This window comes from Syzygium oleosum, unplaced genomic scaffold (genome assembly GCF_021117445.2).
Source record: "Syzygium oleosum isolate NSW1041296 unplaced genomic scaffold, Sole_v2.1 Sole_v2.07, whole genome shotgun sequence".
NCBI lineage: Eukaryota > Viridiplantae > Streptophyta > Magnoliopsida > Myrtales > Myrtaceae > Syzygium > Syzygium oleosum.
This window is the reverse complement of record NW_026607491.1, coordinates 7,718,022-7,739,154: the sequence shown is the minus strand read 5'-3', so window position 1 is coordinate 7,739,154 and position 21,133 is coordinate 7,718,022. Positions and strand designations below refer to the sequence as shown.

The 21,133-nt window shown below is 40.3% G+C and overlaps 3 protein-coding genes across 7 annotated transcripts; all 3 read left to right on the top strand.

The window, feature by feature from the left end:
* On the top strand, positions 1 to 1,723 carry LOC115673396 (protein disulfide-isomerase LQY1, chloroplastic). Of its 2 annotated transcripts, XM_030595566.2 has the most exons (5): positions 1 to 401; positions 504 to 540; positions 953 to 1,036; positions 1,473 to 1,526; positions 1,593 to 1,723. In XM_030595566.2, the coding sequence occupies exons 1-4, from the start codon at positions 72 to 74 to the stop codon at positions 1,523 to 1,525; spliced, it is 504 nt and encodes a 167-aa protein (XP_030451426.1). In that variant the 5' UTR covers positions 1 to 71; the 3' UTR covers position 1,526; positions 1,593 to 1,723. The 2 variants fall into 2 exon arrangements, with proteins under 2 accessions (XP_030451426.1, XP_030451414.1); XM_030595554.2 differs by having other exon boundaries at positions 2 to 401; positions 1,473 to 1,723.
* A 3,610-nt stretch (positions 1,724 to 5,333) lies between these two features.
* Positions 5,334 to 9,705, top strand: LOC115676854 (uncharacterized). Its single transcript, XM_030599865.2, has 8 exons — positions 5,334 to 5,794; positions 6,098 to 6,214; positions 6,311 to 6,469; positions 6,805 to 6,966; positions 7,094 to 7,210; positions 8,470 to 8,733; positions 8,843 to 9,440; positions 9,536 to 9,705. The coding sequence occupies exons 1-7, from the start codon at positions 5,471 to 5,473 to the stop codon at positions 9,314 to 9,316; spliced, it is 1,617 nt and encodes a 538-aa protein (XP_030455725.1). The 5' UTR covers positions 5,334 to 5,470; the 3' UTR covers positions 9,317 to 9,440; positions 9,536 to 9,705.
* Positions 9,706 to 10,710: 1,005 nt separating this feature from the next.
* LOC115675763 (serine/threonine-protein kinase TOUSLED) lies at positions 10,711 to 21,023 on the top strand. Of its 4 annotated transcripts, none has more exons than XM_030598541.2 (16): positions 10,711 to 11,536; positions 12,692 to 12,781; positions 13,009 to 13,206; positions 14,693 to 14,743; positions 14,907 to 15,014; positions 15,182 to 15,226; positions 15,552 to 15,664; positions 16,451 to 16,517; positions 17,368 to 17,434; positions 18,013 to 18,110; positions 18,229 to 18,408; positions 18,579 to 18,792; positions 18,919 to 19,183; positions 19,721 to 19,775; positions 20,031 to 20,192; positions 20,743 to 21,023. In XM_030598541.2, exons 1-16 carry the CDS (start codon positions 11,291 to 11,293, stop codon positions 20,836 to 20,838), a joined length of 2,055 nt encoding a protein of 684 aa, XP_030454401.1. In that variant the 5' UTR covers positions 10,711 to 11,290; the 3' UTR covers positions 20,839 to 21,023. The 4 variants fall into 4 exon arrangements, with proteins under 4 accessions (XP_030454401.1, XP_030454409.1, XP_030454395.1 ...); XM_030598549.2 differs by having other exon boundaries at positions 10,712 to 11,536; positions 18,582 to 18,792; XM_030598535.2 differs by having other exon boundaries at positions 10,712 to 11,536; positions 14,904 to 15,014; positions 18,582 to 18,792.
* The last annotated feature ends 110 nt before the right edge of the window (positions 21,024 to 21,133 follow it).

Below are 21,133 nucleotides of genomic sequence, written 5' to 3'. Positions count from 1 at the left end.
AAAAAAAAAAGGAAGAGAAGAAAACGAACCTCCGCGAGCTCCTCCACAAGTTTCCTCCCTCCCTCCTATCCATGGCCGCTGCGACCGCGCTCCATTCCCACTCCCTCCACTCTCTCTCCTCCCTCTCCCTCCCTTCGCCCTCCTCGCCGGGCCACGCGCCGCCGTCCCTCTGCGCCTGCTGCGACGCCGCGGTGCGCAACCTCCACCAGCACTCGCCGCTGGTCCCCGCGCTCATCGGCTCCTGCCGCTCCGAGCTCAGGCCGCTCCACTCGGCGGGCGACCTGCTCGTCCACCCTCTCCTGCTGTTCGGCGGGTTCGACCGGACGCTGGACACGCAGACCGTGCTCGCCACCGCGAGTGTGCTGGCCGCCATTGCTCTCTCTCTGTTCCTCGGTCTCAAGGTAAGGTGGCGTGGCGTGGCCTGTCGTGGTTGATTTTTGGAGCGCGTTGGGGTTTTAATGGATTGCGTTGAAACCGTTTTGATGATGACGATGATGTTGCAGGGCGATCCTGTGCCTTGCGACCGATGCGCTGGCAATGGTACTCTCTCTCTCTCTCTCTCTATATGTGCCTGGTTTGCAGGAGATTCATTGATTTCCTAAGTTAATCAAACCTTCTATTGCTTTTTTTCCCCCCGGTAATGCCTGATGTTGAAAGCACTAGTATCTACAGATTAGGAAATGGTCGACACTTTCGATTCCATTGCTTTGCACTTGCCCTATGGACGTGTGTCTGCGATATGGTTGAGAAGTACCGAAATGGCGCCTCGACATACCTAAAGCAAATGGCAGGGGAGGCAATGATCTTCTTTCTGCTATTTGGTGCTTGGTTATACCTGTGTAAATTTGAGGTTTTAGGCGTTGTATATATCGGGAAGCTACGAAGAAGCTTTAGTTTGTTGAGTTGTGGAGGAAAAAGGGTTGAAATGATCTATGTTAGCTGATATGTGCAGGTGGCACAAAATGTGTTTTCTGCGAGGATGGAAAGATGAAGCAGGAAACAGGCTGGGTTGACTGCAAAGTATGCAAGGGAGCAGGTATCGTTATAACTAAAGCATTCTTAGTCGAGATCATATGCGTGTCTGAGCATGTTGTTTGAGCTGATTGACATCTTATATGCCTGCTCTAAACGGTGATACGATGAATGATTTCATCAGTCCTTTTTTTTTTCGATGATTATCTAAGTCCTTTCCAACTTAATGATGTCTTCTGACCGAAGAAAAGAAATTAAGTCAAATTGTGTCTATGCCTTCTGGATTCTACATAAGCACATGCTTCTTTGTAAGCACTAAACATATATGTGTTGATTCAAAATAAATAAAAAAAATCACGCTTTTGCATATGCCATAGGCCAAATTTACCGGTAGACCTTTTAGCTAGGCTGTAGCCTGAGAAAGGTCTTATTTTAACTATATTGCCGTTGCTCTTATGTCTGTATTTTCCTTCTAATGCCTCGTGTATTGTGCTTTGTAGGATTGATTTTCTGCAAGAAGTGTGGGGGTTCTGGATATTCTAGACGTCTATAAGGTGTAATTAGACATTTTATTTTTTCTCTTGTTTCAGTTCCCTTATTTATTAAAAAGATTTTACCAGGACATTCTTCTCTGTCACTCTTCTTTTGGCCCATGAGAATCTGCCGTGAGGGAGAGCTGGTAAATGAATGAAGTTTGTAAAGTCTAATACCATTTCGCCTCCTAAATGCAATTCATTTTTTTCGAACACCACCCCTTCATAGCTTAAACATGATGATGGTTGCATTTGTTGACTACTGTTAATTCCTGACAAAGTGCCTCGAAACTGTCTATTTTCTTATATCAATCTAGTGAAGTGCTTAATCTCTTGCTCCCCTGCTCTGAAATGGAAGTCTGAGTTTCACTTATTGTGCTTAGACGCATACGTCTCCCATATGGCTTTTCCCCCCCTCCTGGAAATGTTTCTAAGATATGTTTGAAGCGAGTAAATGCATGTGCAGTTCATTTTTTGGGCACTTCCATAATCTGTGCTTGATAAAAGATGCATGGACTCCTGATTACTGTTTTTATTATTTTTTTATCCTCACATCTGGTGCCCACATGAGAGCACCCAGAGGACTAAATCTATCTTGTGTTTTGATGTGACATTCATGAAGCTCCAAAATGTTGAACAATGTAAGTTGGGGTTCGTAGCAAAAGTTGCTCGTCAAACTTTGTTGAATGATTCTTTTGGAATTTTGAAATATATGGGATGGGGGACTAAGAAAGTTTAAAAATATATCTCTAGCTACTACTCTCATGGGCTTACAAGTACATTGTCCCCAAATTTCTCATATTTTGCCCAAGTTCACGGACGGTTTTCAATTTTGACTCGTTCGTCTCAACAAGCAAAAATCTCCACTCTTTTATGTTCTGAGCCACGTCTTTCCTCTGGCTTTTCGGATCTGTGGTCATTGATGATGAGCATTGCAAAAGAGAGCAGTCAATGATTTCTTATTTTATGGATATAATTTTGTTAATATGACAGCTTGGAAGCATATGTATCACTAATTAAACATTGTAGTGCACCCACATAGTTCTTACATCTTGATGTTTATCTAAGGGCTATATCTTTGAGTGTTGCATTTGATTGCATTAGGCTTGGCATATATGTTTCTCTTATAGTTGCAAAATTTTCTTGATGTATCTGTGCTGTACAATTCTGGAGTCTGTTTTACATTTCTGAAGCAACCGGTGTGAGAATTGTCGATCAAAGATTTTGCCAGCAGCAGAAACTTTGCTGCCAAACAGGCCTCTCGGTTTCTCTGGATTGCTTGTCCATATCAGAACTGAACAAACTGTCTTCATATGAGACCACCTTTAGTCAACTTTTGGAACTCATTCTTGGTATGAAGTTACAGAGTAAATGTTGCAAAATCTTTTCGATGATATGCGTCGACGGTACACTCCTTCATGCTCCATGCATCTTCTCTTTCAGACATATACTTCTGCTATCAGACCTGCTTTACAAACATCAGTTGGTTCAAGCCAGAGAAATTCGAAGAGCATGTGTGCGCATATCTGGTTCTCCATTGGACAGTGTACAGGTTGTAATATCAAATTTCTTTCTCCATCGTTATATACCTGTCAAAAAAGCCCAGTTCCATCATCAGGCATACCATATATCATCTGTGTTTATGTTGTCTATCTCCTTGTAGACTTGTTACTGTGGTCTGAGGTCTGGTTGCCATGGCCCCCTGATGCTGATTTTCGTTCTAACTATGATAATTTCTTATGGATTTTCTTTTCTTATAAGGATATAAAGAACTCCCGAAAATGAAGCTTGTGTTGAACATTATTCATACTTGAGTTGTGATGGATGTGAAAGCACTCAGCAAGCTGCAAAGTATCTGTTACAGTCCATGCATGCATTAATTCTACAATCGGATTTTATGGAGATGGTGCTCTTTCCTATGAGGTGGTGGTGAATTACTGTTTCATTTACTAAGGTACTAATTGGGTCGACGGCATATGATGAGTTTTTTTTTGGTAAGGTAAATTTTTTTTTGGTAAGGGCATATGATGAGTTTATGTTCTGAAACATCGAAAATAAGTATAGCACAGTAATTTCAATGTAGAAAGACATCGAAACGTGTTGAAAATTGTCTTTATATTTTCCCAGTACATTGGCTTAATCAGTGTCTTAAGGATAGAACCTGTCCAATTTAAGGTATAGATTGACATATTTAATATATATCTCTTTTGATAGAATGACACGTCGGTTTGTGCGACGATAATGGTTGAGGTTCACGTAATCCAATCACATTCTAAAGTCTAGATCACAAGCTTCTAATGTCTCTCTCTCGACCTAAAAGGATGCTTTCCACCAATACGAGGTCGCTCGAGGGAGACGACCTGTATATGTTTGATCAGACGGTCATAGAGAAAGAGAGGGTGTGGCTTCGATGGAGACGGCGAAGGCACTGTAAAGGCGAAGGTTTGGTGGTGTAACGGCGAGGAAGATGAACTGAACGGCGGGGTATTCGTGTTATGATGATTATAGAACCGGAAGGAAAATGAAGGAAACGCAAAAAGAAGAAAAAAGGAGAAAAATCATCTCAACAATTTAGCATTTTTAAATAGGGAAAATACCACAAAAATCCTCTAGCTACGTCACTTGCGACAAATTTACCCATTTGTGACAAATTTAGTCTGAATTTTTTTTTGTGACACGAAAAATCCCAAACTATGCTACTTGTGATACATTTACCCCACAATACTTTGGCCCATGGACATTTTCGTCTTTTTCCTTTTTATGTTTTTTTTCCTTTTTTTTTCTTCTCTCTTCCCTCCGTCGGCCATAGAGGAGGGAAGCCGGCGAGGTCTGCCTTCGCTGGCGTCGGGCGAGGGCTGCAGTCGCCAGCGTCGGGCAAGGGCTGCAGTTGCCGGCGTCGGGCGAGGGCAGCCCTCGCCTGAGTCGGGCGAGGGCAGCCTCGCCAGATCCGGCGTCAGGCGAGGGTGGCCCTCGCCGGATCTGGCAACAAATATTTTCCGAAACTTTTTCATATTGATCGCCGAACACCGGAAAATTATGTTCCGGGAAAATATTTTCCAGGAAAATGACTTCCGGGAGAATATTTTCCAAAAGGAGAATATTTTTCGCTAAACGAACGGAGCTTAAAAGATCTCAATATTTTTCTCTCGTGCGTTCCTTGGGGCAATTGAAATTTGATAACATTTTTTTAACTTGTTTTGCTATAATAACCACCGGAGACTTATAGGTAAAATTGTCGTGCCGCATCTTCAACCACGAAAAAGGGCGCCTCGGCTTTTAAAAGTGTTTGATAGACACTTCGCTTGTCACAACAATTTTAAGTCCACTTATAACAATTTTTAGAAAGCGGCTTTTCCTGATTTTAGGGTGTTGTACATATAAATTGCAACATTTCACAATACGATAGACACAGTTATATCAAAGTCATATGGGGTCAAAGAAGGGGGATTTGTTCCTTTTCAAGTGATGTTTGAGTCGGCTTTCAAGCACTCCAACCAACCCACCTCCTTAAAATGATTTTAAAGAGAAGTTTTCTTTGTCATTATTTATACTCAATTGATCTCATTTTGTATATGTGAAAATCACAATAAGTAAGAACATACGATTTGATTTGTCTAGTGACTTCATTATGTCAATTGATGCAAGGCACAAAAAGCACCTTGTTCTGTTTTTTGGTCAGACAAAAAGCACCTTGTTAAAACCATGGGGGTATGTACAATTTTTTTTGGTCGGAGTGTATATACAATAGGGGCCAGGTCGAATAACTTAAAAGTTTTGGGGGTGAAAACTATAATTTACAATTCTGCATTAAAAATAAACGAAAACCATCGGCGCTCTGCCACCGAGCGCCAAAACCCTAATTTTGCAATTCTTGCTCTTTCACAGTCGCCATCACCGGCGCTTTCTCTCTCTCTCTCCACTAGGCTTAGGTCAAGATTGGGGCTTCCTGATCGTGCGCCGGAAACATGGGGAGGAGAGAGAAGCCGGCGGCGAAGCTCGACGAAGGAGACGACGGAGAACACGAGTCGAAGTCGGCGGCGCCGCTCGGCAGCAGCGACGACGACGAGGAGGAAGCGAACGAAGATCTGAGCCTGAGAATCGTCGAGAAAGCGCTCTCGGCGCGCGCCGCGAAGCTCGCTTCCACTCCGCCGAGCGTCATCGCGTCGGAGGAAGACGACGATCAAGCTGGTGGCAGCGTCGTCGTATTGCAGAAGAACGATGTGATCAGGGAGGAGAAGGTGCGGAAGAAGGAGCGGAAGAAGAAGAAGAGCAACGGCCGAGAGACAACTGTGAGTTCTGTTTTTTCGTTTTTTTTAGTTCCTGCTTGGTACTAGCTTCTAATAGGGAGTTGTCGGGGCATTGAGAAGTTCTGTCAATCCAGAGAAAGCTCTTTAATTGTTCCGTACTTTCAGTCTTTCTCGTTAAGCTGGTTTGCGAAAGTTTAAATGTGACAGATTTATGGAATATCCCAGCAATTTATCTACTTGGTATTTATTGAAATTTACAGTATCTGTGCCTCAATGCCATGAACGCATAAGGGGATACTGTGCACAGAGTAGTGAGTATGGTGGACTTTTTATTTTCTTTACCAGGTTATTGAGGTAGATGAGGAAGAGAAGGAGGAGGTTGTTAACGTGACAGAGGTTCTGGAATCAGTGGATCCAAAGAAGGCTGAGATAGCAGATAATATCGTCCTGCGAAAACTTCTCGTGAGTCCAAATATTTGCTCTTGGACTGATGTTTTAATGCGACACGAGTTCCGTATGGAGGTTCTCTAATTATCTGTCTTATATGTTTTCCATCAGCGCGGCCCGAGGTACTTTGACCCTCCGGACAGTAGCTGGGGAACTTGCTTCAACTGTGGTGCCGAAGGTCACACAGCAGTTAATTGTACATCCCAAAAGCGAAGGAGACCATGCTTCGTGTGTGGGAGTTTAGAACACAATGCTAAACAATGCACAAAGGTTTGTGTTAATATGAATTTCTCCCTACGATTATATGTTCTGTTTTCTGATTTGTTTTAGATTATAATGTCAAGTAAATCTTACACAAACTGTAGTCTATTATATTTATTCTTTTTCATAACATTGCGCTATTTTATGTATTTGGAAGTATGTTAGTATCTTAAACTAGATTTACTGTGATAAATAATTTTGATTAAGTTGTTCTATTTGCATATGACTCGCAATTTATCATGCGTCAGCACCTGTCTTTATCTTAATACTCCGCATCTCTAATCTGAAAGTGTTTTTATTTTTGTCTTGTGTATGAATCATTTGGCAATTGTCTTTTTTGGTAGGCACAAGATTGCTTTACTTGCAAAAAAAGTGGTCATCGCGCAAAGGATTGTCCAGAGAAGCAGAGGGCTGGCTTTCAAAATACTAAAATATGCTTGAGATGTGGACATTCAGGGCACGATATGTTCTCTTGTGGGAATAGCTATTCTGCTAATGATCTTAAGGTCTCTCTCTAAATGATGCCAGAGTTTTTGTTTTATCTCGCACAGAATCTTTTGCACATATACATGGTTTTTGAGAGTTTTAATTGGTTCTTTAAGTTGCTTTTTCATGTTTAATTCACTTAAACAGGAGATTCAGTGTTACATCTGCAAGGAGTTTGGCCATTTATGCTGTGTGGATTCTATTAATACTGATCCTTGTGAAGTTTCCTGTTACAAATGTGGTCGTCTCGGTCATACTGGTTTAGTAAGTCTTACTATCCTTGTGACTCTTTGCTTCTGTTTCTGCTATACATGCTGACATGCCATGTTTGTGATGTTCTCATATGATCCCCACTTCTATAAGCCATCGCAATCAAACTTTTGTTGTGTTGTGTGATTTGCGAACTGTTGAGATGTTGGATGCATTTTTCTGGTTAGCCAAAATCTAATTGTGACTTCTGTGTTCTTACTGAAATGATCTTTGATTTGATAGCCCTGTGTAACGCCATTAGGCCCAGAAATGTTAAGTGCAGATTTAGCAGAACTTGATATTTTGTTGAGCTAGGGAGTGCCAGTGAAATTGTATAGCATCTTTGCAAGAATAGCTGTCAAAAAGGCTGTCATTTGGAAAATTTTTGTTGTGATGCCATTGAGACTCTAAAATGCAAGGTCGAGAATCCTGTTTGTATTTTTTAGCATGGTGTTTCATATAACACAATCAATCAAGGGTGCATCATGTTGATCTAAGAAATTATGAACGTAATATTAACTCGATAGTAAGTGTGGATCTGGTAGAAATACTTTTTGAGTGTTGAAGATCAAATAATGCATCTGCTGACATTTTTTATTTTATCACTTTTATAAGTATTTTGTTATAAACTGCCCCATAAATAACCAATAACCACCGAGGTGGTTGGCCAAGTCGGTCAGGCTTTCTCACATGTGGGTCAGGCATTCTCAAGTGGCTTAGAACCCCCCTTCCTCAGAAGTTCGAATGCATTGGTCGCCCCTCTATTTCAAGCAATCCTAATTTGTCTGAAGCAAAGGTTTGGCTTGGGTGCTAGGTGTAGGGTTCTCTCTGGCTTTGCTTCTACTTACGTTTGGTGGTGCGGCGGTGACGGGCTCGCTGAAAATAAGTTGTAGTTGTAGGTCAAATTTTGTATTGCGATCACGCGTGTGGAACTCTTAAGGAGCACCCAGAGGGTTGCCGGTGCTAGCTGCCCCTTCCCACACTTATTCTCTATCTTTCATAAAAAAAAAAAGTAACTGTATATGAAAATTGTAACTATTTATGTGCTGGCTTATGGGTAATCATTATTTTGAAATGGAGCCTTTCCTTATCAAGCATATGTAAGTCCTTGGACAAATTGGGTAGGGCACTACGCTATTCTCTTTACTTTTAGGAAGTACACTTCAAAAATATCACCTGAAACAGGAACGTTTCTTTTAGAAATGTCCCTTTGCATAGTATTACTGGGTTGCTGTCCACTTGCTGAGCAGGTTTTTCTTATTTCATTGGAACAGGCCTGCTCAAATGTTCGCGGTGATACCATGGGTGAATCAACGCCTAGCTCATGCTATAAATGTGGTCAGGAAGGCCACTTTGCCCGGGAGTGTAAGAATTCAACCAAGGGTGAAGTTACACCTAGTTCGTGCTACAAATGTGGTGAAGAAGGTCACTTTGCCCGGGAATGTAAGAATTCAACCACAGATGAAGCAGCACCTAGTTCATGCTACAAATGTGGCAAAGATGGACACTTTGCGCGGGAGTGTAACAATTCAACCAAGGTATTGGGTTATATCAAATGGGTGAATAACTATTTCACTATTTAAGTGAAGCCCTTTGAGGAGTGCTTTATTACTCGTGAATGTCGATTCTAATGAAGTTGACCTGCAGGTACGCAAGAGGAACCATGAGCTCTCAACGGCGACTATGAGATTTCATAGAGAAGATGATGACTACATGGGCTTCAACTCTGCACCTAACATTAACCAAAATTCTGGGAAAAAGAAAAGATTCAAGCATGAAGATAGGGGCCTTAGAACACCTCCCCAATCGAAACGTAGGGGTGGCTGGATCACAGAGGATCCAGGAGACAGTCCGGCCAGCAAGTTCCCAAAAAGCCCAAGATCTCCTGCAATGCCATCACATAAGGGTCACATATCTGGCTCCAAATCTTCAAATAAGTCACATATGGTGCAATATGACTCCTATGGCAGCTCCAGATCACAAGGATCAGGGCAGAGATCCTCGGCGCAGTATGGCCCCTATGGAAACTCCAGATCACAAGGAACAGGGCAGAGATTTTCTGCTTCGAGGTTTGGGAATTCCAGATATGATGGGACTAGGAGAAACTATGATTGGTGGTAGGAAGCTTCTTTTACATATATGAGTAAGCATCCGGAAGCAGATGGAATGAGAAACTTACTCAGAACTAATTTCTTAATGGGGCCAGCTTCTACATTCTTGTATCTCGCAAAGTATAAATTACGAGGTCAGTGCTCATTTTTTGAGATTTGTTGCTCAATTCTTGTGAACTGTCTGCTGGATCAAAATTGACGATATCTTTCTTTTGACCTTTTTGTGCAGGAGAATGTCGGGGAAGCAACCTTTCGTCTAGGTGTCCTCAATGTTGTACATCACAAACGAAGAATTTCTTCGACTCTTTCTTTATAGTTATTTTTCTCAAGTTCACTCCTTCAAATAATTATAATTCGATTTTCTCCATTCTGCCGGAATTAAGAACCACCATTTACTCAGGCTACCAGTTTTGTATCCGATCTCTTTCTCCAGTAGTTTTTATCTATAGTAGTCCTCGGGTTTCTGAAATGATCGGCATGTGTAGATAAATCTTCAAAATGGTTTTGTTGTGAATGGAAAAGGCGAAAAGGAAACAAAACAAGGGTCGAGTACCTGCGCGGGAAATTGGCTATGCGGCAATTTCATCCCAGTGAGTGACAATTGTTTTGCCCTAATGGAAGTTTTTCCCTTGTTTGCGATCTCTGCATAGTTGTTGATGTTGGACAAATGATATATGGTTACGGAAGATATAACTGGCGAAGGTGGATCTCCCATTTGGGCATCGGAGGACATTTTCGCGGGTCTTCGCTTAATTCCGTGGGGGCATGATAGTGCCTGGAAAGATAGAATCGAGAACGTAGTCTCTCTCTTGTTTTGTGAAAAGCTTCAGGTAGGACAGAGGTTCTGATGGCTTGTTCTCCAGGATTTGCCATATCCTCTAATTGTCGATAAAATAGGCAAATCCTCAAGAATAGATGTTAATTTAATCGACGACGTGGTCAGTCTCATCGGTAACTCTGAACCTCGACCCCATTTTTCATTTACCAAAAGAGAAAAACCAATCCTCGTGCTGTTTGTCTTCCTCAGTAACCATTGTCAATTTGATAGAGCATTCATTCTACGGTTCTCCAATTCTCAGTTCAGACATGGACTCCAATGCAAAATGGCAAAATGGGTTCGATGGGGCATTTCAACATCCAACAACACAAATCTGCGGACACAATATGGCAAGGCAGTAAAGAGCTTAAGCTACTGTTTCTGGGTGTCATCAGATTCAGATACAGCACAGAAAGGAATGTCATTCATTACATACATCCGTCGCACGCGAGCCCGACACGGCACGAGCCAGTTTTTCGAGTAAGGCCGAGCCTAAACTCGCAAGACCCGTCGAATTCCCCGAATTCACATGTGCCAAAGCTCCCATGCCAGATGTATATAAGCACTTCATCACCCTATGGTTTTTCCATGCTCAAAATGACATAATCCCCCCTCAAATTCCCCTCTCCCTCTCCACTCTCATATGACCGAGAGTATCCCAGGACAGATTTTGAATCCTATGTTCCCTTTTTACCTGAAAGTACACTTTTGCACCATATATTTATATATCTAGAACAACTGCAAAACCCATCTCTGTCTCTCTCTGAATTTATCTGATTTGATTTGTACTCCCATCCTCCACAATTCTCCTGCCTCCTCCAACAAACCAAAATCTCCAGAAGACAACCCAAAACCCTAATTCTCTCTCTCTCTACCCCTGTGAATTTGCTGGGACCATCTTCCCCCACCCCCACCCCCCCCCCCTTCCTTGGGGCCATGCAATCGCGCCTTGACCTCAGACGCCGCCCAGAAGGCCAGTCAAGAGAGGCCGCGGCCGCCGGCGGCACCGCCATTCTAGGGTTTTGGATCCGATCGTGAGTCAAGCTCGGTCAGGAAAGCGGTGCGCTTGTCTTTTGACGCGAAATGCTCCGTGATCGGACCGCGCTCGGTCAGGTGCGGCGAGTGAGGTTCCTCCTGTGAAGAAATTCTCGACGCTTGTCCGGCGCAATGTCGGACGACATGCTGTTGCACCTCTCTTCCAACTCGTCCAACCAATCGGACCAGTCCACCAAGTTCGCGAAGCTCGAGGCTCGCTTGGTCGGCAAGGCCTCCTCGGCCGTCACTTCGGGCTTGCCCCAGCAGCAGCAGCAGCAGCAGCAGCAGCCGGCGCAAGCTCGGTCCTCGGTTTCTTCGGCTTCGAAATTCGCGAGCGATTTGGCCGGGCAGTCGAGTTCCAGCGACTCCGACGACGATGTGAGCTCCTTTTTACTTCATTTCCCTGCTGTTTAGGAGAGCAAGACCGGCAATGGCTTTGATGATCTTGCCTTTTCTGCTAAATGAATGATAGTGTTGCTCAGAATTGCAAATTATCCCGTTGAAATGAGATCCGTCTTTCCTTTTGAAGGTTGCTTGTGCTTATCACTGAGCTCTTAGGTAGTTGCAGTTGTCATTTTGTGGAAAATGAGTTGGAGATCATACTCGTTTTAGTTGAGTTACTTGTCAATAATCATCGATCGATGCGTTACGCTCGTACGAAGAACATTCGCTAATGTTGATTCGGACACGTGTTTATAAGAATATGGTGAAATGAAATGGGGACAGTCTCTTGCTTGGTTATTGTCTGTATTCTTTGGCCTTAACAAAGGTCTAATTTACGGAAACACTGCGAAACGTATGATCACTTGCGACTATTCTTGAGGCTCTTCGATAAGGCGGTTTTGCAGTTTTCCAGTTATAATTATTCTGCAGGATTTTTTTTTGTTTGGTCATTTATTTTCACATTCTATTGTTTGAGCGAATGTGAAACTCGATCAAATAGATAAACTAATTTAAGACTCTGGATTTGTAAATCATCGCTCTGTAAAAAGGAAAATTGATTTTGTTCGTTAGTAATTAACTATAAGTTGGGTTACTATGGATCTCTGAGGAGAAGCGCGCAATACCGTACTCCTCTATAATGGTACCCAGGTATGCCCTGTGGAAAGGTTAGTATGGTTTTTTGAGGTATAATCAACTATTCTTTCTGTTGAAGATGGTATTCCTTTGACACGGAACAATGTATAGCGGAGGTTAATGCCAACACGTTGTTCAGTATTTATCTTGGCACGGGCTAATGTAACGGTTACTGATGTTGATGTGTCTGCTTGTATTGCTAGTGCATGCTTGTCTGCCACAACATTTTGTTAGGGTGTCTCACGTGCTTGTTTTTCATTTCGAGAAATTCTGCATGGACTTTCAAAGCATGTTGATAGTTTTCTATGAAACGACAGTCATGGGAGTGCTAGTGCTATCTCGTCTTTTTTAGTGGGTTGGGCCTGCGATTCAATTTTTAAGTGATTTGTGAGCCTCAATATAGAATTGCCATTTGGTTTTACTCAATGACATCTTTCAATTTCCTTCTCATGTCAGATTGCAGGGGAGTTTCTTATACAAGCTAACACTCAGAAGCGGCAAAAGGTTCATGCGGATGATAGTTTAACTTTTTCAGAACCTGTTGAGGTAAGGCCTTGTCCATTGAATGACTATTGAATATTGAATGTAAATCTCTATCAAAACTGAAGTCACATTGTTCTGCTTTTACTCCCTTTCCTTCATGTAAACGTTCTGTTTTCTTTCCTTTTTTTCTTTTATGTTGTTACGATGGTTCCACTCACCAAAAAGCAAATCACTTTTACGGGACCTATTTGTGGACAAAGAAAGCTAATGGCTTGGTAATTATGACTCAGGCAGTTGATGGTTTGGCAAAGATAGCGGAAACCCTGGAAACAAAGGTTAATTTTGATGTCAGTCGGAAAAAACATGGTCGTGGTAGGTCACAATCTGGAAGGGGCCGTGGGTCCAGAGCTAATGATCAAACGAGATCACAAATCTCTGCATCAACGATTTCACCACTTAATGGACAGCTTGAGAACTCGTATCATAAGGTATTGTTTCAACCTCTTATTGTCATGTACCTTGGAATTAGTACTCTCTAGCATTTCCATGGAATGCATAAAGCATGAACTCGTATTCATTGAAGTGGGTATTTTCTCATGGGCATATATCACATGATTGTTGTTGCACACTTGCTAAGTTTCGGTGCATGCGAACTGCCTCTGTAAGAATAAACAATTGAGCAACTTATGATGATTATTTACATTCAAGTTCAACCTGCTGATAAGAAAAAGGAGACAAATGTAGAGTGTCAACTCCACAGTTATTAAACCAATGTCATGATGTGGATCGCACTTAGCTTTAAATGGAGATGTGCGTAAATGTGTTTTCGTTATGTGAATGTCTATGATAGAGCATGTTTTTTCCATGTTAGCTACTTCTGTTGATGTTAACGGCATGAAGGTTAGGTTGAACAATTTCCATAAAAAAGTTTAGGAACCCAGATGAGCAAAAACAAAACTTCAGTGATGTCATTGAATATCAGATAAAAGGGTGTTGATTACACCTATTAGCAAAGAAAAGTCAATCTTAATGTCATGTGGATGGTGAATAGGACATAGTGTTGCATGTGTTGATGGTGACGGGGCTTCGTTTGGATATGTTTTAATTAGTGGTTCTTTTTAAAAATATGACTTTAGTTCATACTGTTGTCTTTCTTCATTTTTCTGATTGTTTTAAGCTTTGAAAGGACTGCGGTGATCATTCAGAGACTGGCAATTTTTTCTTTAACGCATTTTAAATGATCTCATAGCAAATAAATACCTTTTTTTGGGGAAGTGCTTGTGAAAGTAGCATGACAGGTCAGTAGTGCAAAAAAATGCCCATTTTCTCGATGGTATTAATTGCGTACTCACTCATCTGCTTTAATTGCATATTCTTAGACTTAAATATGAGTTGTGGCCTTTCCGTTATGGTCAAATTGAGTCTATCGAGGTGTAAGAGAAATCTTGTGCGGGTTTTAAAGGAGAACGTTGAGATAAGTGGACAGTGAGCATTAGAAAATACTATCTATCTGAGAAAATATTCATCATAACATGAAGGTGAGTAGATTGTCTGATGGAACCTGCTGCAATCTCCTCTTCACTCAATCTTTACATTTGAAATTAAGGGAAGAATCTGATGGTTGCTAGTATTAATTATTTCTTTTAGAAGAATTCTTGAAGAGATTGACATTATGAATATCGGGGCTCAGCTCCGACTAAGTGTTGGTGTTGCGCTTTCTGGAGATTTATGAACAGAGATTTGTTTTTGTTTCATGGCGGACTCTATGATATTCCGTCGTCAGTAGGCTGATAGTATTGTCTATGAGGATTTGAACGAGCTGATGCCGCTTGCTGTGCTAAATATTCTATCTTTTGTAGGTTTTGCACTGAACTTATCTGTGAGCAAACTTGTGTTTTGTGCTGTTTAACTAGTTAATTGTTTTGTTACATTCAGAAAAGGAAATAGTAACTAGTCATTTATCTTCATCTGCAGGATACTAGGCCAAAAGAGCAATTACAAAATGACGGTCACTACTCTTCAGAGGTATGCTCTTTTCTTTTAATGTGATGTGTGAGTTATATTGAGATGTAGACTACTCTGCAAGTGTCACTGTTCCTTGCATATCCTTAGAGGATATGGAACACTATATAATACTTCAATTTGATAGATCATATTGTTTGAATCTCTATATGCAAATTTTTAGCAGGAGGAGGTTTTGTCTTTACGAGCAAAGGTGGCAGCATTGGAGGAGGATTTACGTAAATCACGAAAAGAGTCATCTGAAAATCAGAACCTCTGTCGCCAATTAGAAAAGGTGTGGCATTTAGATCTTTAAGGGACTGCAGGAAAGAGGATAGCCACTTGGTGGAAGCATGAAAGCAGTTGAAATACCTCATCCAATTTCTCACCACCTCTGAACCCACCATCATTTTTTAAATAATTTTTACTCCTTTCTTTTGTTGTTGATTTCAATTTGGACAGGAACTAAAGGACCTTAAAGACCATGAGCAACAAATGAAGCCAAAGGTATGCGTTTTGCCTGAATTTGATCAAGGACTTGATGTGTCTGTGTTTGAGAAATCAGGTTTGAAGTTCTATGCAAAAATAAGATTTAGGCAATTGAGCTGTGTTTGACATCTCAAAATTGATAAGAAATGATTGTACAAAGCATTTCAGTTTTGAGGTACTTTGCAAATCGCCTGTAGTTCTTATATTATTATTTAAATGGTTTGAGGGATGCAGTTTCCATTTTTCTTTTTCTTTGGGACGACTGCTTTGTTATTGGATTCTTCTCGTACAAATCATAACATGTTGACTACTATTTAACTGGTTTTACTACCCTTCTATGCAGAGAACTAAAATAATAGCTGACCTGTTGATATCTGTTTCAAAAGCTGAACGACAAGAAGCAAGACTAAAAGTACGGCAGGATTCTTTGAGACTTGGCAATGTTGGTGTAACAAGGTATATCCTTTTGTTTAGGTGCTTATAAATGATATTTCCTATCAAACTTGTTTTTAGAGCCTGAAAGATGTTAGCAAAGGATGAAAAAGCTTATGGAAAAGTCAAGATGTTTTAATTCACGTCTAGATCATCAAATACCAGACCATTGAAGATGACAAAAAGGAATGGTGGAACACAATCTCCTGTTTTTTTTGGTTCCTTTCTCTCCTTTTGCTTAGAATCCAATTGTATAGCACGGGGGCTAGTCACACACCAGACTGTTTAAGTTCAGAACGATGGACTTGTTTTGCACATGACTATCTTAAGCCGAATGCACATTCTCTTTCATTCCACTAGCTAGATCGCTGAAGAAAGCAGATTCGAAGAGAGGTCTTACTAATAAGTACTCTCAGGGCGTTGGTTTATCCAACTATATGATTTCCAGATACTGAAAATGAGTCAAGTGCAGTATTAACTCAGCATCAGTTTTTGAAAAACGTGAAACTTATTCACATCTCAAATTCCATTAATCATGGCTTAAGAAATGTCCTAAGTGAACAATAACAATATTCATATCACAGATCTTCCGATGATGAAGTTCAATATGAGAAAGCAAGCCTAAATTGCTATTTGATGGGTTGATTAACCTCTAATCTCTTTTGACAACCTAATAAAAACTATGCTGCTGGTTAATTGCCTTATTTTTCCGTGGTTTTCCAGATTCAGAATTTGAGAATACTCAGCTTTTTGCCATATCATTTGGTTATTGTTCGTTTTTGAATTTCCATTGCCGTTTATTTGTTTCAGAGCTGGAACTCTTATATCTGAAACGTGGGAGGATGGACAAGCATTGAAAGATTTGAATGCTCATCTTGTATGTAGAGTTTCTTTCTTATGGATCTTCTTATCCCGTCTTGTCGAAGCCTCTTGTGTATTTGCACTCATTTTGGTGGCTGTTTCCTTCTCTTTTCCTTGTTTCTCATTCTATCTCGATTAGTTGTCTCCATTCCACATGAATCTTGAAAAGGAAAACATGGTTTTCTTGTACTTGTTGAGTGCTTGGTGAACAAGCAATTTAAAAAACTGAAACTTTTGTAATTGTCACTGTGAGTTCACTATAAATGATCCAGTAGTGAATGCCGCATGACAATGCAGCATAATACTTATGTTGTTCAAGAGTAGAAAGAAGTTAGGATAGAAGCGCGTGCCAAATTTAGCCATTTTAGCCCTTTCATCTCTATCTAAATTCACTAACTTAGCTAAAAAACTATAAAGCTTTGAAATACTTATACGAGTAGAAATACTATGTGCTAGTAAAAGAGAATTTTATGCCTGCTTCTAGTGAAACATTCTAACACCCTTTTTGGCTTCATATAACGGATTAAAGTCTACTCATGTAACCTGTTTGAATGGCATGTAAAATGTTAGGAAGACAGTTAACACTTGTGTCACAGCCTGAGTTATTGCGGACACAAACTTAGAAAATTGATTTAGAAGATGTTTGGAGTTTAAATCCGTAGCGCTCAGTTCCCATTACTCACCATGATCATCTTAGACGTGACTGCATTTCTCTATAAAAGCTTCTGTCACCCTGCAAGTGGAAGTTGTGTCCTAATCCTTCAATGTTTTTCATCAATTATGACAGAAAATTTTACCTGGAATTTGTTGATATTTCCTTGTTCTTCTTTCTGATCTTTTAGTGTTGTGTGCATTTGGTTCTGTAGAAACAACTATTGGAAACTAGGGAAGCCATCGAGCGGCAGCGAAAATCCTTAAAGAAAAAACAAGCTGGTGAGCTTCTGTTGCTAAACATGATTATCCTTTGCTGCATCTGTGTGGCTTTGGCATGTTTGTAAAGTATGATCTGGAAATGTCGCATGTAGGTCTTTGTATACGGGGTGAGTCTCAATACAAGGCATACCCCATGACTAAAATCATAGCTCTTAAGATATTTTACTTTTATATTTTATAATGGTTGGCAAAAATGGGGTTATTTCTTAAGTTGCTTAGCCAGGCTAATGCTTTAAGCTTGTGGCCTTTATAAAGTTTTGACAAGTTCTGACTTTTGTTGCTCTAAAAGCTGTTTCATTGTCTGCAAAAACAAGTTTACCTCTCAGATTTCTTTGTGAAGATAAATTCTTATAATTACTGGCCTTTCTGCAGTTTTGAAACCTTTGGACCTTTGTTGCTTTGAGGCCATTCGTATGCACAATTGTTTGACGTCCCCTTTATTTTTGTCATGGTTTCTTTTACTCTACCATCGAATTTGAGCTTATGCCCATGCTTGGGAGTGTGCCTGTATCTGGCACATTGATTATTTACCATGCATCAAGAGATGAATAAGGCACTGATGATTTGTAACCTCTAAGACAAAGGTGATGGACCCGATGGTGAAAATGGAGTTCCAGAAGAAGATTTTCTTCTGCAGGATGAGATATATAAATCTCGTCTAGCCAGCATTAAACGAGTAAGTTATTCTGTTTATCCTGTTTCCGATACATTTTTATCAGTTTTTTGGTTCTGCAAGCTTATTAAACTTGACATTCATAAGTGTTTTTCTTGACTGATTGGTGAGTTGGTTCCAGGAGGAAGAAACTGTCCTACGTGAGAGAGATCGGTATGAATTTGAGAAGGGAAGGCTCATAAGAGAAATGAAACGCATTAGAGATGAGGATGGTTCTCGTTTTAATAGTTTTCAGATCCTCAATCATCGATATGCCCTTTTGAACCTTCTTGGCAAAGGTGGATTCAGTGAGGTTTACAAGGTCAGATCTTTGTGTTGGACAAATTTAACGTTAAACTCTCTGTTGTACTAATTCTAGTCATGGGCTTCCTTTTTCTCAGAAAGAGAGCTGATGACAATTTGGTTTTGTCTATTTTGGCTTGTGTAAGAAAATACCCTTTTCAGTGATCTGAACTCTGAAGAAATTTCCAGCAGGCATATGATTTGGTAGACCATAAGTATGTTGCATGCAAGCTGCACGGGCTGAATGCTCAGTGGAGTGAAGAAAAGAAACAAAGTTATATACGTCATGCAATCCGCGAATATAATATTCACAAAACCCTGGTGCATCACCATATTGTTCGGCTTTGGGATATTTTCGAGATTGACCACAATACATTTTGCACTGTGTTGGAATATTGTAGCGGTATGTACATCTATCAATTGGTCGTTTTTTGTGCAGTTTGGCAGCTGAGACATTCTGTATTTGACATACAAAAGGCATCTGAAGTGTCTTTGTGCAATTCCCTAAATATTTTCCTTTTTTGTCCAGGTAAAGATCTTGATGCTGTCCTGAAAGCAACGCCGCTATTGCCTGAGAAAGAAGCTAGAATCATCATAGTGCAAATATTTCAAGGTCTTGTTTATTTGAATAGGAGAGCACAGAAGATCATCCATTATGATCTGAAGCCTGGAAATGTTCTCTTTGATGAATTTGGTGTTGCAAAAGTGACTGATTTTGGTCTCAGTAAGATAGTTGAAGATGATGTGGGATCTCAGGGGATGGAACTTACATCCCAGGGAGCTGGGACTTATTGGTGAGTTGTGCAATTTAAGTTGTGTTCTCTTTTTGTGTGTCCCTGGCATGTGTTTATCATCGTTGAGGACTTAAAAGATGAAGATGGGGTTATTTGTATTTTTGTTATTTTAACCTGGGCTTGAAATTAGAAAATCTCTCTGACAAAACTGACCATATGCGGTAGGGGAAGAAAGGAACTCACTTTTGAGGCATGGAAACTGGAAGATTATAATTTTGTTATCTTGTGCAAACGTTTCTTATTTTTTAAGGATGTGTCATACTTTCTTACTTTGTGATATGTACCGATGTTCAATGACTATGCCGCAGAGAGCTTTTTTCTCGTTAAAAATTTTTCGTACTAGCGCAATACTGCAATACCTTGCGCTTCCAATGTCCTCGTCTCTTATATTTTGGTTGTCACAGAACTCTGTTTGATGTTCACGTCTTTACTTTTGGCTGATGTACTTTTGCTACTTACGTAACAGTTCCATGCTTTAAGTTTATTCTGTAGGTGTTGAGGCAGACATATAATACTTAATTTCTTTCGAGATTTCAGGTACTTGCCTCCGGAATGCTTTGAGCTGAGCAAGACACCCTTAATATCATCGAAGGTTAGTGGCTTTTTGTATCGGGTTCCTTATTGATCCGTTCTTAACCAGGGTTGCTTTGTCTTGGATGTATATATTTTCAGCTGATAACTTTGGTCAAGTAATTAAGCTGATCTTCTTTGCTAGCACACAATATCCATCCGACATCTGATGCAGTGGAATATGTGAATTGAAAAATAAATTCGACATCAAAAAATAAATTCGTGCTATGTTTCACTGGGTTACCTCCTCCTGAGAATCAGTTTATTTCCTCAACAGGTTGATGTATGGTCAGCCGGTGTTCTATTTTACCAGATGCTCTTTGGGAGACGTCCTTTTGGGCATGACCAGACCCAGGAAAGAATCCTGCGTGAAGATACGATCATTAAAGCTCGAAAGGTTGAATTCCCTTCAAGACCTGCTGTCTCAAATGAGGCAAAGGTATATTATTCTGTCTCGTGTGTTGTTATTCCCACATTGATGGCAAATAATGAGCTTTTGGGCATTAATTTTTTCTCCTGTTATTCAACAGTTGCATATTAGTGACAAATTTTAATCTCCATAAAGTGATATCAATTATTGTCATTCCATTATTTCCTATGTGGTTTGGGATACCTTCCCCTTTTAATTAACATACATGGGTCAAGTTACTTAGCATCTGCTTCCAGAATATTTTGGTTCCCTCAGCATGCAGAGAAGAATAGAACTTATATTGGAGATTTAACTTTTAGATAATAGCTACATAGACGGTGGTGTCAGATCAAAGCTACATAAAGTTTTATTTTTTTATACTGTTCGTTTTGTTTAGATTTTCCTCATTTATCGTGAATCTTATGTAGATAACTTCCTGTAACTATTCAGCTGCTACAACTTTCGGTGTAATCCTAACACCGCTGCAAACAATATATATGATAAACTTGTTACTTAAAAATGTAGGAATAATGTGCAGAAGCTCGTTAACGATTCTCTGCGCAACTTTGATTCTTTGCAGGAATTGATTCGTCGCTGTCTAACATATGATCAGGCAGAGAGACCGGATGTCCTGACGATTGCTCAAGATCCGTATCTCACATACACAAAGAAATAGTGTTAATACAGACACAGGTAAAGGCGCCTGTAGTGTAGAGGGCAAAAGCAATTTTTTTTGGCTGAAAACAGTGAAATGAGTTTTTATACCAAAATGGAATTTTGTATAGGTTGTAAAGGTCTGGTAATTCCCTTTCTGTTGTTGCTTATTTACCCAAAAACCCAAAGTACTTCCTTTTTTTGCAATTTCCCCCCTTCTATTTTCTCACAACATGTTCATATTTGTAATTCTCTCCCCCAAGACCAATCTATGGACTTGCCATCATCATGTTATTTGGATGGGCAGCATGATAGTC

What these genes read in the sequence shown, in the direction of transcription:
- LOC115675763 (XM_030598528.2), top strand. Translation starts at nt 11,291, where the DNA reads ATGTCGGACGACATGCTGTTGCACCTCTCTTCCAACTCGTCCAACCAA. An exon ending in CTTTTTCAGAACCTGTTGAG is followed by an intron (nt 12,782 to 13,008) that starts GTAAGGCCTTGT and finishes ATTATGACTCAG; the next exon opens with GCAGTTGATGGTTTGGCAAA. An exon ending in GGCAATGTTGGTGTAACAAG is followed by an intron (nt 15,665 to 16,450) that starts GTATATCCTTTT and finishes TATTTGTTTCAG; the next exon opens with AGCTGGAACTCTTATATCTG.
- LOC115676854 (XM_030599865.2), top strand. Translation starts at nt 5,471, where the DNA reads ATGGGGAGGAGAGAGAAGCCGGCGGCGAAGCTCGACGAAGGAGACGAC. An exon ending in TCGTCCTGCGAAAACTTCTC is followed by an intron (nt 6,215 to 6,310) that starts GTGAGTCCAAAT and finishes GTTTTCCATCAG; the next exon opens with CGCGGCCCGAGGTACTTTGA. An exon ending in GTCTCGGTCATACTGGTTTA is followed by an intron (nt 7,211 to 8,469) that starts GTAAGTCTTACT and finishes TCATTGGAACAG; the next exon opens with GCCTGCTCAAATGTTCGCGG.
- LOC115673396 (XM_030595566.2), top strand. Translation starts at nt 72, where the DNA reads ATGGCCGCTGCGACCGCGCTCCATTCCCACTCCCTCCACTCTCTCTCC. An exon ending in CTCTGTTCCTCGGTCTCAAG is followed by an intron (nt 402 to 503) that starts GTAAGGTGGCGT and finishes ATGATGTTGCAG; the next exon opens with GGCGATCCTGTGCCTTGCGA. An exon ending in CGACCGATGCGCTGGCAATG is followed by an intron (nt 541 to 952) that starts GTACTCTCTCTC and finishes TGATATGTGCAG; the next exon opens with GTGGCACAAAATGTGTTTTC.